At 35.6% G+C, this 21,552-nt stretch overlaps 1 protein-coding gene across 10 annotated transcripts in view; it reads left to right on the forward strand.

Annotated features, from left to right (window-relative positions):
* The window catches only part of znf740a (zinc finger protein 740a), a 38,116-nt gene that overhangs the window by 10,094 nt on the left and 6,470 nt on the right, over positions 1-21,552 (forward strand). For 2 of the 10 annotated variants that reach the window (XM_079483414.1, XM_079483422.1), the window contains exons 5-13: positions 6,586-6,709; positions 10,178-10,261; positions 11,984-12,067; positions 13,012-13,095; positions 15,525-15,608; positions 18,661-18,744; positions 19,179-19,262; positions 20,077-20,160; positions 20,778-20,896. In XM_079483414.1, coding sequence (XP_079339540.1) covers positions 6,586-6,709; positions 10,178-10,261; positions 11,984-12,067; positions 13,012-13,095; positions 15,525-15,608; positions 18,661-18,744; positions 19,179-19,262; positions 20,077-20,160; positions 20,778-20,896 — 831 coding nt within the window. The remainder of the gene's footprint in view (positions 1-6,585; positions 6,710-10,177; positions 10,262-11,983; positions 12,068-13,011; positions 13,096-15,524; positions 15,609-18,660; positions 18,745-19,178; positions 19,263-20,076; positions 20,161-20,777; positions 20,897-21,552) is intronic. The other 8 variants (XM_079483419.1, XM_079483416.1, XM_079483420.1 and 5 more) reach the window with 6 other exon arrangements.

A 21,552-nucleotide genomic window follows, 5' to 3' on the forward strand; every position in this document is an offset into this window, starting at 1 on the left:
TCTGTATAAGTGAGTGTTGGTATGGAGTTGCCGAACCAGTGGTCATTTTGTAGATCAAAAGCAGAGTTTTGAATGTAAGTAATGTAACGCGATGAAGAGCGATGTGTGCTCTCTTCAGCTCAATAAAGACCACTCTTCCAGCTGTGTTCTGGATCATTTGTAGTGGTTTGGATGTACACACTGGAAGTCCAGCCGGGAGAGCATTCCAATAGTCCAGTCTGGACAAGATAAGAGCCTGGACCAGGAAAAGGTCTAATTTTCCTTATGTTGTACAGGACTAATCCACAAGACCGGGTGGTGCTAGCAAGTCAAGTCAAGTCAGCTTTATTTATATAGCGCTTTTTACAATTTTCATTGTTACAAAGCAGCTGTACAAGAAAACATTGACTATAAGTAAAACATAAAAGGTTATGGAAGTCAAAATATCAGACACACAATAAATTCCTATATTCAGTGTTAATTAAATAAGACTATCAAATTCTAGCAGCCCCCCCGGCCAGGCAAACAGTGCAAAACAGTATGCAAACGGTGGCGACGAACCCAAAACTCCATTGGAGGACAAAAAAAACCTCAGAGGGAAACCAGGCCTAACCAGGGGATTCCAGTTCCCCTTTGGCAAAAACTGTTGCCTCTGCACAAGCTCGACAGTGCTTGCACAACAAGGCAAAATAAAAAAAGTTAGATTTAAAATTATCATTAATAATCTAATAGCGACTGAAGTTTTGTAGAGTCGCCACGTCCTTCGTCCAGCAGTTGTCAGGTCTGGGAATGGATTGCGCCCTGCCCGCTCCGGTAACCTTGCACTGCATCCTGCCCGCTCTAGTAACCTTGGAACAATGAGAGAAGACTGGCTGAGAGTAGAGTACTGTTCTGCACTCTTTGATGCAACAAATGCATCAGTTCTTATTGGAAGTGTCCCTGGTTCCGGTTGATCTAACTAGTGCAGCCTAGATCTTTGAAATATATATATTTTATGATAGTGTAGTGTATGCAAGATTAAAAAGATGCGTCTTTAGTCTAGATTTAAACTGACAGAGTGTGTCTGCCTCCCGGACAGTGCAGGGAAGACTGTTCCAAAGTTTAGGCGCTAGATAGGAAAAGGATCTGCTGCCTGCACTTGATTTTGAAATTCTAGGTATTACCAACTGACCTGACACCTGAGAGCATAGTGCACGTGATGGACTATAATATGTTAGAAGTTCTCTCAAGTAGTGAGGAGCTAAACCATGCAAGGCTTTATAGGTAACCAGTGCAAGGTTGACAGAACCGGGCTAATATGCTCATACTTTTTTGTACGCGTAAGAACTCGAGCTGCCGCATTTTGGACCAGTTGGAGTTTTTGTAATAGGCCTGCAGGGCAACCACCTAATAGTGCATTACAGTAATCTAGTCTTGATGTCATAAAGGCATGTATAAGCTTCTCTGCATCTGATGGTGACAGCATATGACGTAGTTTAGATATATTTTTAAGATGGAAAACGCAATTTTACAGGTGTTGGCGACCTGGTTCTCAAATGACAGAGTACTATCGAATATAAAGCCAAGATTCTTAGCTAAAGATGAGGGTTTTATGGAACATCCGTCAATAGTTAAGCAGTATTCTTGGTTGTTATGTAGGGCGGTTTTCGGTCCGATAAGTAACACTTCAGTTTTGTCCGAGTTCAGTAATAAAAAATTGCTACTCATCCACTTTTTTATATCGACTATGCATTCCACTATTCGATGGAATTGCTGTGTTTCATGAGGCTTTGAGGAAATATAAAGTTGCGTATCATCAGCATAACAGTGAAAGCTTACGCCGTGTAGCTTTATTATATCTCCTAGAGCAGGGGTGTCAAACATACGGAAGATTTGAAAAATAATACAAATATGAAATAAAAGTTTATTATTATTTTAATTAATTTAAAGTTTATTAATACAATCAGGTTTTCGCTGCCATATTATGTTTTGTTTCATTAAAATTTTTATTTTATCATTGATCATTTAATTGGGCTTCTGCCGGAACCCCTAACAAGCATGCGCATTCTAAAGCGCCGCCTACATTTCGAAAACAAAGTCGGCTAAGTTGTGCGGCAAGGACTAGTGATTTTAAAATGTCCAAATAAAGAAAACTGACGGAAGAAGACGTATTTCTTCTGTGAGTTCAACGGTAGCCCGGTATGTTTAATCTGCTCACAAGCCGTGGCTGTGCAAAACGAGTACAATATTAAACGGCACTATGAGATATACGCAGAGAAATATGATAAATACACTGGACAACTTCGAAAAGTCAATAATTTAACTTTAGCCTCGGAAAAAAGCAGTCAATGTTCACAAAAAGAACAGAGACTGATGAAGCTGTAACGCTATTTGATTGCCAACGAAATCGCAGCGGGATCAAAGCCGTTTTCAGAGGGAGAATTCATCAAGAATCGGTAATGAACATTAACAAGTCCAACCTGCGCTCTCGACTCACAAACAGACAGCTAAATGACATCATGAGATTGATGTGGTTGAAGAAAAGAGATGTCAGGAATTAAAATCATAATGCAGATGCGATCTAGATCTTTTGTTGTTAAAGGGAATTTCTAGTATATATTTAATGTTCATATCCAAAGTGAAGTTGTACTACTGTACTAATTGTTAAATATGTTAAGGCAGTTTTTCCTATTAGTGAATTATATTGTATAGCTTGTATGGTTCATATTTAATGTGACCGTCTGTACACAAATAGAGTCTGTTGCATTTTTGTCATTACTAGTTTAAAAAGTATCTGACAAAAAATATTCATATTCAAAGGAAAGGGTTTTGATTGCCTTTACCTAAACAAAATAGTTTTTTCAAAGAGGAATAAGAGTGTTATTGAACCGTTCTGAGGATTTATTAAATGCACCTTTTACAGAACAGTATGTCTTTCTAGTTTTTTTGCTAATTCATTTGTAATTTGGTGCAATATGGTTTAAAAAAGGTGATTCGGCCCGCACATTGTCACTTTTCTCTCCATCCGGCCCTTACCCTAAAATGAGTTTGACACCCCTGTCCTAGAGGTAGCATGTATAATGCGAAGAGCATAGGCCCTAAGACTGAGCCCTGTGGTACACCGTACTGGACTTGCGATTTGCGTGATACCTCATTGTTTATTGCTACATATTGAAAACGGTCGCATAAATAACATCTAAGCCATTTCAAAGCTATTTCCTTAATACCGACATCATTTTCGAGTCTATGTAGGAGCATGCTGTGGTCAATGGTGTCGAATGCAGCACTAAGATCTAGCAGCACCAATAAGGAGATACAACCTCGGTCGGACGCCATAAGCAGATAATTTGTAACTCTAATCAGAACAGTTTCTGTACTGTGGTGTGCTCTAAATCCAGACTGGAAATCTTTATTAATCTCATTCCTTTGGAGGAAGGAGCATATTTGAGTTTAAACTACTTTTTCCAGAAATTTAGATAAGAAAGGTAGATTCGAAATAGGTCTGTAGTTAACTAGTTTTCCAGGGTCCAGATGGGGGTTTTTGACAAGGGGCCTTATAACAGCCACCTTATATGCTCTAGGCACATGTCCTAATGTCAGAGATGAGTTAATAATTAGGGGTGGGCGATATGGACAAAAAATTATATCTAGATATTTTTGGCGATTTTAACGATAACAATAATTAGGCGATATCCATTAAAAATGTGTTTTTAAAAGTCTGAGTTATTTAATCACTGTTGATAATAATGGGCACAATGTTGAATGAAAACAGTGCTTATTTATTTTCTTTAACATGTAAGTATTCAAGTAAAAACAATTCAAAGACATACATAATACTAATTGAATTAGTGTAAGAACATCGAACTCTGAGTAAACATTCAGTTGTACACCTCTGCTGTAATGTAAATTGTACAGCATACAAGCAAAATGAAATTATAATATATGATAGAAGTTGAGGAGGGCAGTTGAGCTGAAATAATTTCGACTTGGCACTTTCCCCACCTACTGAATCGGCAGCATTTATTTTCATATATATTCATATATTAGCAACTAAGTCATCTGAAGTAAATTGCGAGGCTCTGGGTGTCTGCTTGTTGTCTCCTTCTGTCAAATGTTTAGCATAACCACATTCGTTAAACGGTGTTGAACATGCGCTAACCTGTGAGAGAGATGACGACGTGTATGCATACAACAGCAATCACGTGACGCCCTGCTGCAGCCTCTGAATGTGTGGAGTTTTAATGCGTGTTTTGGAGTGTTTTTCAGAGTAATTAAAATACTCGATAATGAAAATTTGCACATCGTTAACACAACAATCCCGATATTATCGCAGACGATATATATCGCCCACCCATATTAATAATGCTAAGTAGAGGATCTATAATTTCTGGGAGCATCTCTTTCAGTAGATTTGTAGGTATAGGGTCTAACATGCATGAAGTTGATTTAGATGATCTAATGATTTAAGAGAGTTCATCGTGATCTATAGTAGAAAATAAACTTAATTTCCTTAATTAATCCTTAGAGGCGCTGTAGTTAGTCGTTTGGCAACCATAAAGGTGATCCGTAAAGGTTAATTGAATGGAGAGGTTGTGATGAATCTTTGGTATGGCCAAGATCACAAGCAGTTCTGTCTTTGCAAGGTCCAGTTATTTGATTCTTCAGTGTATTTTACTCTTGTTCACTAGTGACTGTATAATGGTTTAGATTCAACTTTTCACACTGAGGACAATCGACAGAATCTGACATTGAAGATCATGAAGTCAACGTCAGGGCGGTGCTGTTGGAGGGTGGGGCACCCCCCTAAGTTAATGGTAGGGGGAACACTGGCCTTAAACAACTGACAAAACTTTCTGAATCACAATTTTTTTAGTTAAAGTTATTAAAGTTCAAAGTATTAAAGTAAACCCAAATCCAGGTGTGAAAAATTTTTGCATCTTTCCCAAAAAGACTCTGTATTAGATCAAAAGGGTGCTTCTACTAAATACTGAGCAAAGGGTCTGAATACTTGCTCCTTTTTTAATAAATCTGCAAAAATGTCAACAATTCTGTGTTTTTCTGTCACTATTGGGTGCTGTGTGTACATTAATTAGAAAAACAATGAACTTAAATGATTTTAGCAAATGGCTGCAATATAACAGAGTGAAAAATTTAAGGGGGTCTGAATACTTTCCGTACCCACTGTATATGGACTCTGAATGAGCTCGTCAATCTGATTGAAGTGGCCAAACAAATGAAGAAATGAATAACTGTCCAGTCAAATGAAAGAAGACAAACAAATATGCTTTTGTCAGAAGCCAAGACTGAGGACCACTTTTACTGTGAAAGATCGCAATAGGTATATCATTTTACCTAAATACATGCCTATAAATAGTAAACTTAAATGGTCTCTTACTTCTTTCCGCATCTGTATGTGAACTCTTCATATATAGATGCACCGATTGCAATTGTCTTGGCCGGTTTTAACAAGTGAAACCTGCAGATTCCGATTTTTGCCAGTTCTGATTTTCTATCCACAAACTTTCCTTCAATGCACATTGTTTTTATAATAACACATTTCATTTGCATATGAGAAGTTGTTGAACATTACAATTTCCCTAAATGCAGTACAAACTCAAATGACGCTTTGTTTTCTTAACAGGCACAGCTTTTAGTAAAGAGCAGTGGTTGTTTTCTCTATATGCTTTTGCATAGTGGTCATGTGAGCAGAGGTGGTGATCACACTGTAAACCTTCCTCCACTGACTGAACCCTCATAGCCTTCAGAGACACAGTTAAAACTACATAAACGCATCATGTTTTATGCTTACATTGCACATATTTTAAGAGACAGATGATCAGTTTTTGAAGAGGTTTGCCAGTGAATTTATTCAAAATAATGTAATGTGAACTTGCAATTGCTGTACGTACTTGTGGTACAGCTGGCAGCACAACCACCGTAAATACTAGTGCTTATGCGCCAGGAGCTGCAGAATCGAACGAATGTTGAAACCCATGCGTCTAGCGTGTGTTTACATTTAAAAACGTTGGGAATGTAGCGTCGTGGGATGAAAAATCGCGTTGTCTATGAATGGCCGAGACGGTCACTGTAGCTCAAGTATGCACATACTTTTTGCAGTTATTAGCGTGTTCTGTACAGTCGGCTAATGAAAACAGGTCGCACCACAACAAAATGTGCACTCACACAAATTTATATTTTGAGTTTGCGCAGGTTAAATTTAGGGAGTAAATGCGACGAAAATGGTCGACCATCATGTATTTCCTACCTGTTAGACATGAGAGCTCTCGTTAATACTGTACTTAAATGTTAAATGGCAATAATGTTAAAATAAAGAAATAATAATCTAAATAACAGAGACATTAGTTGCAGTACTAACATCAGAATGTTGCCTTTCATTCATAAAATTATGTTGTTAAAGAATCTGTTGATTAAATGTGAAATTCTTAGAATGTTCAAGTATATTTAAGAAATGAATGTTATGTGATTAATTTCTTTTAATCGATTGACAGCACTAATATTTATTGTTTATATGTATATATATATATATGTAAAGATATGTGCTTCTAAACAACCTTTGTGTGTATTGAAAGATGATTAATTATTATTATTATTATTTTTACCTTTTAGGCAGTTGTAGATGAAAATGGAAATTGTCCACTTTCCAAGGTGCAGAAAAACTTTATCTGTGATCACTGTTATGGAGCTTTCAGGAGTGGATATCACCTGAAGAGACACATTCTCATTCATACCGGTATGACTATCACAGTAAACATCACTTGACACAGTTACCATTAACATAAAAACCAGTGTGGCTTTGATTTAATATACAGTTGAACGCATACGTATACAGGCCTCTTTTGTCGCCAAAAACGTTTCTGAAAAAATCATTTTGAAAATATATTTTTGTTTGAAGGTTTTCATCAGAATACGTGACTTTCAGAGCTTTTGAACAAGCTTCATGACTCAGATATCATTATTAAAAAAGTGATAGCGGCTTTACGCAAACACAACAGAGATTCCGTTTTTTCTTCATTTCAAACTGACAGTTTAAGTTTGGCGAATGGAATGGCACAGAGAAGGCTTGTGCCGATGTTAAACGTTTATGTTGGTGTAATTGATGAAGCTTTTATTTACGGTAGACGGTATTATCGCAGTGATTACATAAATGGATAACAAAAATAGGTATAAAAATATGCAGACTTTAGTGTTATAGTGTCAATAACAAGTTGAAAAACTTATAATATAACCAATAATGAAAAAGAAATGGAAAGTAAAGCTTATTGATCATTCGTCAGGTCTTAAATTATATATATATATATATATGATTAATAAATATATATTTGTTTCAATACTAGATTTTAGTAAAGGAGGAACACATGTAATAGTGATGATTAAGCTAAAGATGCCCACTTTACTATAATACACTATTGTACAGCCAACGTGTGCCAATTTCTATAAGACAGGTTGTTATGCATGTAAGGTAGTAGTTACCCAGATGCACCACTACGTGGCAATATAGTGCGATTTTTATTGTATTTCGATGCTAAATACTTATACGTTTTTGTACCTGGCAAGAAGTGGGAGTGTTGCAGTAGGAGACTAACGTCGCAGTGTTGCACATGCTGCTTTAGTTAGATTTCAGCCATTTCTGTGAACTTTTGTTTTTGCAGCGTTTGATGAACAGGCCGCATACGGACATCATGCGTAAATATTATAAGCGTACTAGCCAGACAACATTTAAACTATGCCGGCTAAAGACCTATAAGCCAAAAAACTTACCAAGCAGAATGTTTTCTCACCATTCCATGTCTAACACACGCACACAGTGTTAAGTGTCGCTCTCATCTGTCAAAGCAGAAATAATACCACTGCTTTCTATATGTTCTTTCTGTCATCTTCAGTCTTCTTCATATGTACATATGCACTTATTTAGTCTATTTGAATGAAATATATGAAAAAGCTAATACATTTTCCAGCTAGGATGTATGGCTGGATAAATGTGTACGCTTTTCCAGATATTTCTTGCAGAAATCAGGACAGAAGTGGTCAAAAGTGGACAAAATAGACGGATTACAGCAGCAGGTTTAAACTGGTATGTGCATCTTTCGTCCACTTGTGCGCCGATCGAAACGCATCTTAATATCAGGCATAAAGAGGGCCTATAAAGACAGCAGGGAGCCGCAGAAGAGCCACATCCGGCTCGAAAGCCACAGGTTGCTGACCCCTGCTCTGAACCCTAGTCCTTTAGAAAATCTGTTTTCTATTGCTGAGCGACAGCCAAGAAACCTTAAAGATTTACAGAGGAGTGGACTAAAATGTGTCCTGGCACATGTGCAAATCTTGTAACCAACTATCAGAAATGTCTGCACTTTGTCAGAAACAAATGTATAGTACAATGCAATGTAAGTCGCTTTGGCTGAAAGCGCCTGCCAAATGTGTAAATGTAAATGCATAAAATTGCAATATGCCTCATCAAGGCAAGATGAGATGAATGCGTGTTAAATCATCTCCAAATCTGCTGTTGACACAATTGGCTTAAATTTTGCTGTATTTCTCAATTTATAGAAAATGTGATATCTAAACTCAGGGCCTGTCCCATATAGACAGCTAAATTTAAAAGGGTTTAACAAAGTGATATAAAGGACCCAGATTTTTCACTACCTTTTCACAAAACGCCCGCAAGACCAGAAATAAGAACTTCAGAGATGCTGTATTTGAGGCATTTTTTGAACTCCCACAGAGAAAGACCTGCCTAACAGGCAGGCCCGTTGCTAGTGGGGTGAAAGGTGGCGACAATTCTAGGAGGCCCCACTGCCCAAGGGCCTCACAAAATGCGTCTAACTATATAAAGACGTAAACACACGAGGGATTACTTCACACTAATTTCCTTTGAGAAAAGATACTCGCACTGAAACTCAAAGATCTTTGCAGCGTCCCGCCAAAATAAAACTGGTTAATTTGAACAAATTATGACCCACACATAACAAAACAGTAGTGCATAATCTGTATTAGTTACTATTAATATACCGTAGTGTATTATTGTGATGGTGTTGTATAGTATAAGAACAACATTATACTGTAGTGTATACAATAGTATGCTAGAACGCATGTAGAATTATAATAGAAAAAAATGACTTCTAGAGAAAAAAAATTATTTAAACAGGGCTCTGCACTATGTATTTTGTGGGATTTTGTATAGATACATTTATTGCCTTTTAATTATATATTATGCAATACCATATTATTTTCATCAAACATTAAGATGTTAGAAACATTAAAGTGGTCTATTTATTTATTTACATGACTGCATTCTTTTCTAATTTTTTTGTATTAACTTCAGTTATTTGATAACGGACTGAATGAAAAGACTTTTATACAGCACTGCTTGTCATTTTTACATCGGTTTTATTTAGTTTTATTTATTATTATTGAATAATGTATTGTCAAAAGTCTTCATGCATTCATTTAAGACGATGTTTCATAAGTTCATATAACATTAATAAACATTTAACTTTTTAAAAAGGGTTTACAAAAACATAACCATCTTTTGTTAGATGTAAACAGACTACGTCAAAAAGATATGATATAAAACTTGATATAAAATGTCCCTGTTTAATTAGAAGGCGATGGGGCCTATATCATAGTTTTGCTTCTCAAACGAGCTGCTTCTTCTTCTTTGGCCCTCGTGGACACTGATGCCTAGTGATCATTGCCTGACGACGCGGACAATGACGCACAAGTATAAAGGAAAACCGGTGCGTTGCCTATAGCGTAGTGGCTACTTTTCCTTTATTCTTAAACAGACATATCCACACAAAATGATGTTAAAATGTCCATATTAGCAAGTATCCTTGTAAAAGTAAAACAATATTTCGTAAGTCAACGTAAACAAGTTTGAAAACAAAAAGCCTGTGATACAGTATATTAGATCTCTTAAATAGACAGCAGCATTATAAACATCTCTGTTTTAATGTTCATCAAACAACAAAGGACCAACACAGAAAAAACATTCACTGCAACTGACTGATTCAATTATGACTTTCATTAGATTTAATCTTAACACTTTATGATCTTCACTGTATATATTTTATTGTTATACATAATTCAATTAACTGATACTGTTTGTAAGGGTTTGCTAATGGTTAAGGAAATTTCTCACTTTATGATTGTAAATTTAGCTTTTGTTTGTTTAATGGCTTAACACTTCTCTTTCTCACAGGAGAAAAGCCGTTTGCATGTGCCGTATGTGACATGAGATTTATTCAGCGTTACCACTTGGAGCGACACAGCCTTACTCACACAGGTGCGTCTCATTCTTTGTCTTTGGACTGATTTGATAGAATGGTGAATTTACAATGGTGATTTGAGAATTATAAAAAGGTGTTGTGATTTACACATGACATTGAATATATCTATGGTAAATTATTTAAGAAATCTTTTTAAAAACTATTGGCTTACAAACGTAATTTTTGTTCCTATTGGGTTCTCCGTGTCGGACCTGAGCAAAACATAACCTTTCATAAAAAGGCCAAAAATTATTTTTTAATTTATCGCAGCATCTTAATCAAATGATAAAATCTGAAATTACTTAACATTGAAGATGTATATTCAGGACAAATGGCATTTTAAGGCATCATTTTAAACCAAACTAATTATCGAGTTTTGTGTCAATTATAAACTAATTTTGTGCCACTTTCACGTTAAGGCCGATTTTTACCTCTGCATCGGACCTACGCCTTAGCCTACGCAGAGTTGGAACCCGACGCCGTAAACTGACACGCGCCTCTCCAAAAATTTTACAATGCGTCAATTTGACACGGACCTCAATATTTTAGGATTTTCAGACACATACTGTAAGCAATGCGATCACAGAACAGACCTATGCAGACATTAAAGGAGGAATAAATTTAAAAAAGACGTCTACTTTATTAGCTAGATTCAGTTTTGCAGTTAATCACATCACCAGGGAAAACAAAGGGAGGTCAATACAGTTTTATACTATGAAATGTGACATTAAGATATATTAGGAATAATGTGAAGTAAAAATGATAAAACATCCAGCTAGGTATTATAACCTAAAAACACCCTTAGGCTGGTACTAAGGAAAATTGCACTAAACATAGTAAGCAAGTAGGTTTACAAGTGTCGATAATGGCTGTTCATGGTTATTGTGGTTGGTTATTTTGTCAGAAAACTTAGGGATTTTAGTTTTCTTGTGTTCATTAACATGTTAACAATGACACGGAAGTTAAACAAAATAGAAATGAAAGACATTTGGTTATTGGATATTTTTAACAGGTGATTGAAAAGTGGCCTCCAATAAGCATCTTTAAATCTATATTTCCACACATGCTGTATCTAAGTCTTTCCACATGGAGGGTTGAGGAAAGTTCTGTTAATCAGATCTTGAATAGAGGCCTTGACTTTGACTTCCACATACAAAGAATAGATTTTCGCAATCATTATACCATATTGTATAGCCAATTGAAAAGCATAAAGTCCTTTGTGGACTTGCAGTTTCTTCTAGCCTGTGTTTTATGAACATGTTTTACTAGTCTTGTTACGATAACCATGGCAGGGGTGGGCAATTCATTTTCCCAAGGGGCCACATGAGAAACTGGGTTTAATTCTATTCATTCTTAATCTCAGTTGGATTGTTAGATTATTATAATTTGCCTGAAAACAGCGGGAAAAGCAGGTTTGTAGAGTTTAAATACAGCAGTACTGCTTTGGCAAATCAGACATAGCACCTGTGTCAGATTCTGAATGTTCGTTCTCCATTAAGGAGTCCACGTCTCTTTATTTTTCAGCGTTTATTTTTTACTCATTAATGTCAAGGCAGCATTGAGTGAACACTGCAGACTCGCGCCATCTATGGATTTTGTTTGCATTGTTCAGATTACTAATTTTGACCACAATCTTAATTCAAATGCAATGTTATTGCCTCGCGCGCTGGATGAAATTGCTGGATGTTTGTCCACCCCTGGTGTAGACGATCATTGAATTTGCTACTCTGTATATTTAGGGGTGAAGCCGTATGCTTGTTCCATGTGTGACATGCGGTTTTTCCAACGTTACCACTTGGAGAGGCACAGCCTTACTCATACGGGTATGTGTCATTACATTAGACATTATTGCAAAAAACCTACTTTTTTAAAACATTGTTTGATTTACATAAGAACACTGTATATATTAGTATATCATAAATACAAGTCTCGCACACCAATCCTTCCTTGGGTTTTTGATTTTGGCCATATTTTGAGAATGCTGATAAAGGTTACATTAAAAAACAATGCGAAATATCTTGAAACACTGTGATCCATTTCAGTGATGTAAATTGCTAAACAGAGTTACAGATCATAGAACGTCTACACAGAACATAAACAAAGTATGTGAACTAAATAGGTGAAACATTTGCTTTTTGTAATAACGTATCTTGCTACAATCAGAGCAATTCAACTTTCAAGTTCCATTTTGGTGTATTTCAAACCTGTTTCCCGCAAGATGTTATGAGTCTTGTGGTGCTGGGTGACGTCACGTGCTAATTAGCATGTGTCATGTCTGTTTTTAGATTAGTGTTGGCACTTCACATCTATTTAGCTTCGACTCTCTGAAATGTCACATACTGTAATACAACTGAATGCCCAATTTATTACAATTATAAAATACTGACTAAAGACCATGCATAATACCACTAGGACTCACTTTCACTGAACTGCTAAAATGTATCCAAAACAGTCTTTTTTTCACCTTTCATGGAAAAGAGTGGCTAAAGTGGGCTGTTTGTGTATGTGTGTGATGCGGGGAGCTGATGGCAGGGGTGGTTATTTGTGGCGGTCAATGTGTGGTTTAGAATATTAGGTTTTTCAACTTGTGGACAAAAATCAATTCAGTCTCCATATGTACAAAATGAATCAGTCCATTTATGATATTTCATACTCAAAGAGAAACTTTGTTATATTTCTTTTTACTAATGTTGTGTATGCTTTTTGAGCCAAATTTTTCAAATTTCGTGTCTATAGGCATAAAAACTGATGTAATCTTTGCATTTAGGGATCAAACCTTACGCTTGCTCCATGTGCGACATGCGATTTTTCCAAAGATACCATCTTCAGCGACACAGCCTCATTCATACGGGTATGAATCCTTTTTTACCCATTGCAACTGTCTGCATTGCTTTCATTTGTTTGTTTGCCGTTTTTAAATCGTGCTCTTGTGCTCGCTTATCAGTGCCGCAACTTTCTGCCATTGCTGATCAAAAACTGGGCTTGTGGCTTTTTTGGTAAAATTCATGAGCTTTGTTTCCTTTGCTTTGTTGGTATGCTAGATGTCCAAAACATGCCCTCTGCTTTTTCTGTGAAGTTGTCATGTTTCATAGTTCTCCTATAATAACGATTGGATGTCAACAGCTCTTAGCTAGTATCAAAATTACATTTATTATCTTTTTTAAACTCTGTAGATTTTCAAGATTAATGTTTATGCATTGAAAATTGACACCCTATTACTATGGTATACAAATCCTGCCAAAAGTATTGGGGTCACCGTAAAACAATAATAAGCGTGAATAAAAAAATTTGAACTGTGAATTCGAACTTTAAAAACATTTCAAATTATATTGTACAAAATTAATACATAAATACAAAGTTATCGCACACTTTGTTTTCCGTGGGTATTTTTGTGCTCTCTGACATTTTCTGCCTTTTAATTTTTTTCTACGCCAATGCTATTTCTCCTTGTTTTTCGACATTCTACACTACTTCCAAATGCTGCAGTTCGAGTTGCATGTGTATGACTCATTGAACTAGTGGACCAATGGTGAAAAGTAAAGCCCGCCCTAATTAACATGAAACTCAAACTGCAGTATTTGGAAAAGCAAGCAAGGGAAAAAATTGCGCATGCATAAAAAAATTTAAATATCAGAGAACACCAAAAAATGAGCCAAATTACCAAGGAAAACATAATTTTGTGTGCGATTTCGCCAATTTTGTATTTATGTATACATTTTGTGCAATATTATTTGAAATGTGTTTAAAGTTCTGACTCCCGGCTTTGATCTCGTAATTTACTTATTATTTTTTTAATATGCCCTCAATACTTTGCAGGAAATTTAGCCCATATGTTACATGCAAAGTTCTGTTACTGAAGTCATTGTTTTTAAGCACAAACAAACTTCACCTAAAACAAATTCCAAATTTTTGCTTCATGGTTTATAACAGTGGAAAATAAGAGGACTCAAACTGATGATGTATTACACGTACAATTTAATTGTTTTTCCTTTTTTATATAATTCTGTTAGTCTACAAACAGACTAGTGTTTATCTGCGAGTACTGTAGCCTAGGCCTGTCGCGATTGTCATACATGGCGATTTATTCTTGTATGTAGTTTTTGGTTGTGCTTATATAGGCGTATGTTTTGCTCCTGCGAGTCACTCTACTGTTTTCTTTATTTTGATCATTTAAACTCATTTCAAATATATTGTCCAAATATTCTATTAAAATAACTTTATTCTTTAAAAAAAGAGTGTACTTGCATTATTATATTACCATTACATAATCAGTCGCATAAAATATTAATAGAATGCCAATTATATCGACTATCGCAATCATTTCTGATGAAATATTTCGCCAGACAAAAAGTTGCTTTCGCAACAGGCCTAATTCTGCCTGGTTTTCAGGGTTTTACGAAAGCAATATCTGCCGATACCGAAAGTTTGATGATTATATTAACTCGCATTAAAAATATTCTAAAGATTACGGTTGTATTTCTTAACTTTCTGAATGCAATTTATTAATTTAAACACTATTAATATTGAACATCAAACTAGTGGTGTTTTTTAACCTTGTATATACACGGAGCACAAATTAATGTAATTTTGCTGGCTGTCCTCTTTCGGTTGACAAGATGATTTGGTCCTTATCATTGACATTGTTTATCCAACAGTCGAAGTTGATAATGTGAATAATTGCTTTTATCAATTGATTGAAAATATTGGAAGATATGTCGGTGCATCTCTAATATTTTTACTCTACTTTGTGGACTTCTTGTAGCATGGCCTTTAGAAACTTTAAAGGTCCAGTCAGTAATATCTAGTGGTAAGGTTGCGAATTTGCAACCAACCCCTCACTCCACCCCTCCCTTTCCAAACACTGCGATGGCTGACAGAACATGGCAAATTATGCAAGGGGACCTGCGGTGTATGTAGATAGAAATAGCTCATTCTAAGGAAATAAAATTATAACGATTTATCGTGTATGCTCTTTATACACCGCTGAAGACATAGCTAAGTATATTTTATTGCATTTCTATTAATAGATCATCCCAAAAATGACATACTGGACCTTTAAGAATGAGCTTCAATAGCCTCAACTATTATGACCATATGTAGGTTGTGAGTCAGTGACTTTTCAAACGCTTCTCATGTGCAATCATCTATTGTGCTTCTCTCTTCAATGCAATTTCAGAAACATCTGTCATACGCAACTCTTTATATTGTGTTGCACTCTTTATACAAATGTGTTGCATATACTTGTTTAAATCTCACATATATTTTGCTCTGGTCATTTAGGGGTGAAGCCGTATGCTTGCTCCATGTGTGACAGGCGTTTTTTCCAACGTTATCATCTGCAGAGACACAGCCTCACTCATACGGGTATGAGCCGTCTCTTCTTACCCCCTCGCACTGTTATTGTATCTGACTACACAGATGCACAACTGAGCACTGTTGCCAACTAGTCAGCGTACTTGGGATTTATTGTTGACTGTGCAACGGCTTATTAAACTCAATGCACAAACTCCCCTAGCAAGCTATTTATGAATAGGAAGTCGTGCAGTTACATTTTGAAAAACCTTTTGTTGAGAAAATGTCTCTGTGCCCCAATTGAAAAATCCACCCTGGCCCATTCAATCGAAATAAGAAAATTGTTTACCTGTGAAAAGTTTTTTTCAAATGTTGCTCTGTGTTTTTTAAAAGTTGGCAACAATGCTTAATTTTCATAATATCCGTTTTAACATGCTTTAACACAAACATTGTCAAACATAGGTCTGGCTGCAACAAACTCGAGTTTGGTCATAGTTAAAGAAAATGCATTGGGGTGTTGGACGTATTGATCTAAAAGTATTGTCAAAGCTTAACACACTGGTCATCTGTTTCATGAGTTTTTTCAGCATCATCACCAGCAAAGACACAGCCTTATATCATATGGATATAAGTCAACGAGAATATGCACATTTGTAACACCAAGCTGACATCAACGGACTAGCAGGAACAGAGCTGACTGTGGCATCACCTGCTCCGGTCCAAAATGTTGTGATTAAGACGCACCACAAAAGAATAAAGCTAGTTGTCTTCTAGCACGTAACCGTAACCTGTTTTCATCATTAGGATGGAAACCTCCGATCTTTAAATTGAACGAAAATTGAACGATTGCTTTTTCTTCCGTATAGTGATGTATATCCGAGTGAAACAACTTCTGAAATGAGAAGAAATGTAGGGCGGGACTTGATTTCGTTCATCGAGTACTGATTGGATCGTTCAAAGTTGGGTGTTTCCAACAAAACACCTGTAATCCAACACCTGTTTCAATTTATCAGCTCTACTTCTGTAAACGCTCACTTGTTCACTCATTCACTGTTCCTACATAGCAAATGCTAAATAGTTCACTATTTGGGGAAGAAGTGAATCAAAATTTGTGAACAATTTCGGACGCTGACGTAATATATCCTGCGTCTGACAGTTCTGACATTCGTCATAAAGCTTATATTACACCTGTGGCATTTAATGGATTGTTTTGTAAAAGGTAAAGTTAATTTTTACATTATTTCTCACGTTTATTGTATTGTAAAGAGAACAAAACAAATGTTTGCCACATTTATTTACTATTACATTTATTACCTTTAATAGAATTACTTAACATATTTAAAATAAAAGTAGTGCTATATATATATAATATTCATTTATTCTGTTTATTCTCAAAAAGTAGAAAATAACTGTCAACAAACACAAGTGTATAAACGTACATTCGTGGCATTCATGGTCACTCTTCCTCCAGCTGATTCTAATCAGACGGTTGATTCGGCTTGTATCATGGGAATTAAGAGAGAGCGAGTGTACATCGGATGTACACTCAAAATCAGAATGCATTGTGGGTAAAAAGTAGTGAACAAATGTAGGGAATGAGTTGTTTACTCAGAAGTTGGACAACCCTACAAAATGGCAGACCTATATAGTGCACTATATAGGAAGAATTCAGACACCGCTCACAACCTCAGTTGAGTGTGTCAGAGTATGAGGAGTGTTGACATTAAAATGAGCAATGTTTATGATACTCCAGGACTAGGAGTGGACAACACTGATTTAGGAGGTTTACTCCCACATTTAAATGCAGTTGTCATAAAAAAACTTGTAGTGTCTAAGGCCTGTTATATAAGTTGGATGGTTAAAAATAGTATTTATAGTCAAACATGTTTATAAACAAACAGCTTGATGTTTAAGGCGATTTAATATAATTTCGATTCAAATGACTTGCATGTAAAGCCAAATTGATTTAACTTTAAACTTCAGCTTTAAAGTAAAACATTTTACAGCCTTTTTTTCCCCATTATAAAAATATATGTATATTTTTCCAATATTACCACATGCAGAGAAATAGCATCACTCATACGGGTATGTGTTGTCTACTCGTTCCCCTCTTAAACTGCTGCTTCTCTTGTGAACGAAAACACAGCTTTATTCATTAATCTTGAAAGCTGTGCACTGTTGCCACTAAGAAAAAGAAAATGGGAAGATTTAGATTTAAGTAGTTTGAAAATACTTTTTGAGCACTTTCGATGGCAAAGCAGTTGTTCAGCTGAGACACTTTTGTAGCTAAATTGGACCAAACTACATGAGCCCAATCAGATAACAAGTAGCCTGAGCACACTGAAAACGCTTGCGCTAAAATGTAAACCTGCAGAAATCACAAATCTCAAACTTGAACACAAAACCCCAGACTGTGTGCGTAAATCAACACTTGCAACTTCAGATGTTTTTACAAGATGAATTTTGTAGATATTTTAAATAAAAGATCAAAACGAGTAACAATTTAGATTTATTTTTACAGTCGCCTTTGCTCATATTTACCAAGGGTGCCAATAATAGTGAAGGGCACAGTATTAATCATAATAATAATATAACTGTAAACTCATAATGTAAAAAGATTTGTATAACACACCGTAAAACAATCATTATTACAACACTTTGTAGCGCTGCTGCTTTTGAATTAAACATGTTTACATTTCACCATCACCAACACTACATTTTTTTAAACCTATTGTAACTCATTTACAAATAATTTAATTAACCTGCAAATAAAAGAAAAAATAAATGAACAGAAGTATTTCCCAGTCTGCGTAATAGTAAACGCCCGGTTTTATTTAGTACAACAAAGGCTTTGCTGAAATGCAAAGTTAATCAATAACATAAATAACTAGATTAGGTAAACATTTGTGAACAACGTTTATGTTGGTGTGAGAGAGAGAGAGAGAGACCACAACCAGTCAAGTTTCTTATTAGAACTTATTAGGTTTTGTTTATATTCTTCTAAAACTGTAGTTTGAAATGAATGATAACAGTTCTCCCCTTCCATTCATGTTCTTCCTTTGAAAACATACAGCTTTCTTAAATATGATGGTAAACATAATGCACTGTTACTTTCTACATTTAGGGGTGAAGCCGTATGCTTGCACCATGTGTGACATGCGTTTTTTTCAACGCTACCATCTCCAGAGACACAGCCTTACCCATACGGGTAGGTGAAATCTCTGTGTACCCCTCTTTCATGAGCCATACAGAAAAGCCTCCCACATTTCTAAGAATGTTAAACTACAACAAACTCGAGTTTGTATGATTCCTATAGCAAACAAAAAATGACACAAACATCCACTCTGGTGATAATACCTTCTTTGTGATGACCAAATCAAGAAACCATATCAGGCCTGATTGTTTCACAGAGGAGGGGCTTCAACAGGACTGATCTTAACTAAAACCCAGCGTTGCACACATTTTATAGAATCATTTAAAATAGAAAAATGAGAAAACGATTGAAATTTAACATTTTATTTTTGGGTAGTGCAGATGTCACCCAGCAATAATTTTTAAGATTCTTTCTCAAAAATGATTAATACTGTAGATACTATGTGTGTATATATATATATACAAACTGTTGGTGCTCTGTGCATTTAGGGGTGAAGCCGTACGCTTGTTCCATGTGTGACATGCGTTTTTTTCAACGTTACCATCTGCAGAGACACAGCCTCACGCATACGGGTATGTGTCATGTCAAACCCCCATGTTTTAGTTATTAATGTAAGTTATGTGCATGCTTAGACTGTTCAACTGTAATGACCTGATTCAATATTTTGCCACATTTTGGATAATTTCTGTAAACTCTTTAAAATTAGTCACAAAAGATCATTTACAAAGCATGCAATGGGTGAACTGTTCAGAGACAGAAGACACTTTTCCACTGTCGGGCCGACGGTTAAAAGAACGGTAAGGAACGCTTACCGTTATATTTCCACTTGAGCCTGGTTTCATACCGCACAGGGTGACGTTTCATTAAAAGAAAAAATGTCTGAGGCTGTTTGGTCGGTAGATGAAATAACATTTGGTACCTTTTGCCTGCTCTTTCTTTTACTTTCTGCGTGTGCTGTGTTACATTTAGCAAAGTAAAGTGTCCTAACAACAGAAATAATTTAACGTGGTCACTATTTACATATTTTACTCTCTGCATTACGAAGTAAATGATTGTTTTTGTCTAATTCCAAAGCACTCAGTTATCAGCCCCATATTGGAAAATTTTTATTATATACATATATCGGCACAGAATAGAACAGTTCAGCAACAAAAGCAGTTTGACCCAACAGTGGAAAAGCAGCCAGACTTGTTTCTATAAGTCTAGCTTAGTGACAATCAATTTCTTTGAAGTAAACAAATGATGTTAAGCCATAGAAAATTAAATTGCAAAATTTTAAACTACATTTTTTGTTAGCATGTTTTTTATTCCAAACTGCATAAAAGTGTGTTCTGGTTTCATTGTTTCGTGAAAACCTTCACTAAAAAATTGACACTCTGCACCTAGGGGTGAAGCCATATGCTTGTTCGATGTGTGACATGAGGTTTTTTCAACGTTACCATTTGGAAAGACACAGTCTGACTCATACTGGTATGTGATCTTAACCCAGACTTCCTAAGGAGACCTGGATTGGGACAGCAATTCATTATTGAAAATATTTGTTTATTTGCTTTGGTGTCAAACCTACAGAATTTGCATCTAAGGCATTTGTGGTGTGCATTTGCACGTTTATTTACTTTGAATGTTTTATTGTGAGTTTTGCGTGCATTGCATATTTAACACCTGCTTACCAGGATTTAGCATACGTATTACAATATCTGTGAATGTGCACTTGTCTCATGTTTCTCTGTGGGTGTTTGTATGTAATATGTTTATCTTCATTTTTTTGTAAAGCAGTAAAGAAGGTTGAAAGCTTCTGCTAAACCGTTTATCGAATTGTTTTGTTGCTAAATGCAGAATAAGTCCTGATGTCCCAAACCAGGTCTCTAATATTTAAAACCAAAACCCCAGTGTCCCAGTTAAGATTAAATTAGGTTTTAATTCCTCTTTTAATTTAACATCTTCTACAAACTCGAGTTTGCATGAAGTCACATACCTTTAACTTGTACTTTTTAACATGTTTTAGTTTTGGTAATTGGTTTAGTTCTGGTGAAGTGCTTATTGAGTTTGTGGAGTATTTGAGTAAACTGTTGCTTTTTGTCTGCTAGGAGAGAAGCCGTTTGCATGTGACATGTGTGACATGCGGTTTATTCAGAGGTATCACCTTGAGAGACACAAGCGTGTTCACAGTGGAGAGAAACCTTATCAGTGTGAACGCTGTCAGCAGGTAAGACCTTTTTAACATATGGAATGTTACATATTGCTTATGCACCTTGCATGATCATGATGAATCTCACAGCATGGGTTTGTTCTATTTGGATCGAAATTCACTAGTCAGACTGATAACACAGTATATTTTTATATTACTGTTAACTCTACTCAAATAAATTGCGATGTACTGTGGCCAAAAAACTCCAAATGAAGATCGTTTCAGGGACATTACGTTATAGCAGAAATCTGCAATAATGGCTTTCATTGTACACAGGCTCCAGAATGCATTTCGTTTGTAGGCTGTTAAAACGCAAAATCGCTATTAATTGCATCCAGAATAAAAGTTTGCATTTACATAATATTTGTCTGTGCTCTGTGCATAATAATTTTGTATTCATAAACACATTCACATACATGTGTATAAATACATAAAATATTTTAGAAAATTATATATATATTCATAAATAATTTGATTAATTGGTAAATATAAATAAATACAAGTACACATTTCCTAAATATGTGTGCGTGTGTGTTTATAAATACAAAATAAATATGCACAGTACTAGGGCTGCAAAGATTACATTTACATTTAGTTTTTTGCAGAAGCTTTTATTATTATTACAAATGAGGTAAACAATTGAAGCAATTGGAACAACATAAGGATAACAAAAG

This window comes from Barbatula barbatula (genome assembly GCF_947034865.1).
Source record: "Barbatula barbatula genome assembly, chromosome: 20".
NCBI lineage: Eukaryota > Metazoa > Chordata > Actinopteri > Cypriniformes > Nemacheilidae > Barbatula > Barbatula barbatula.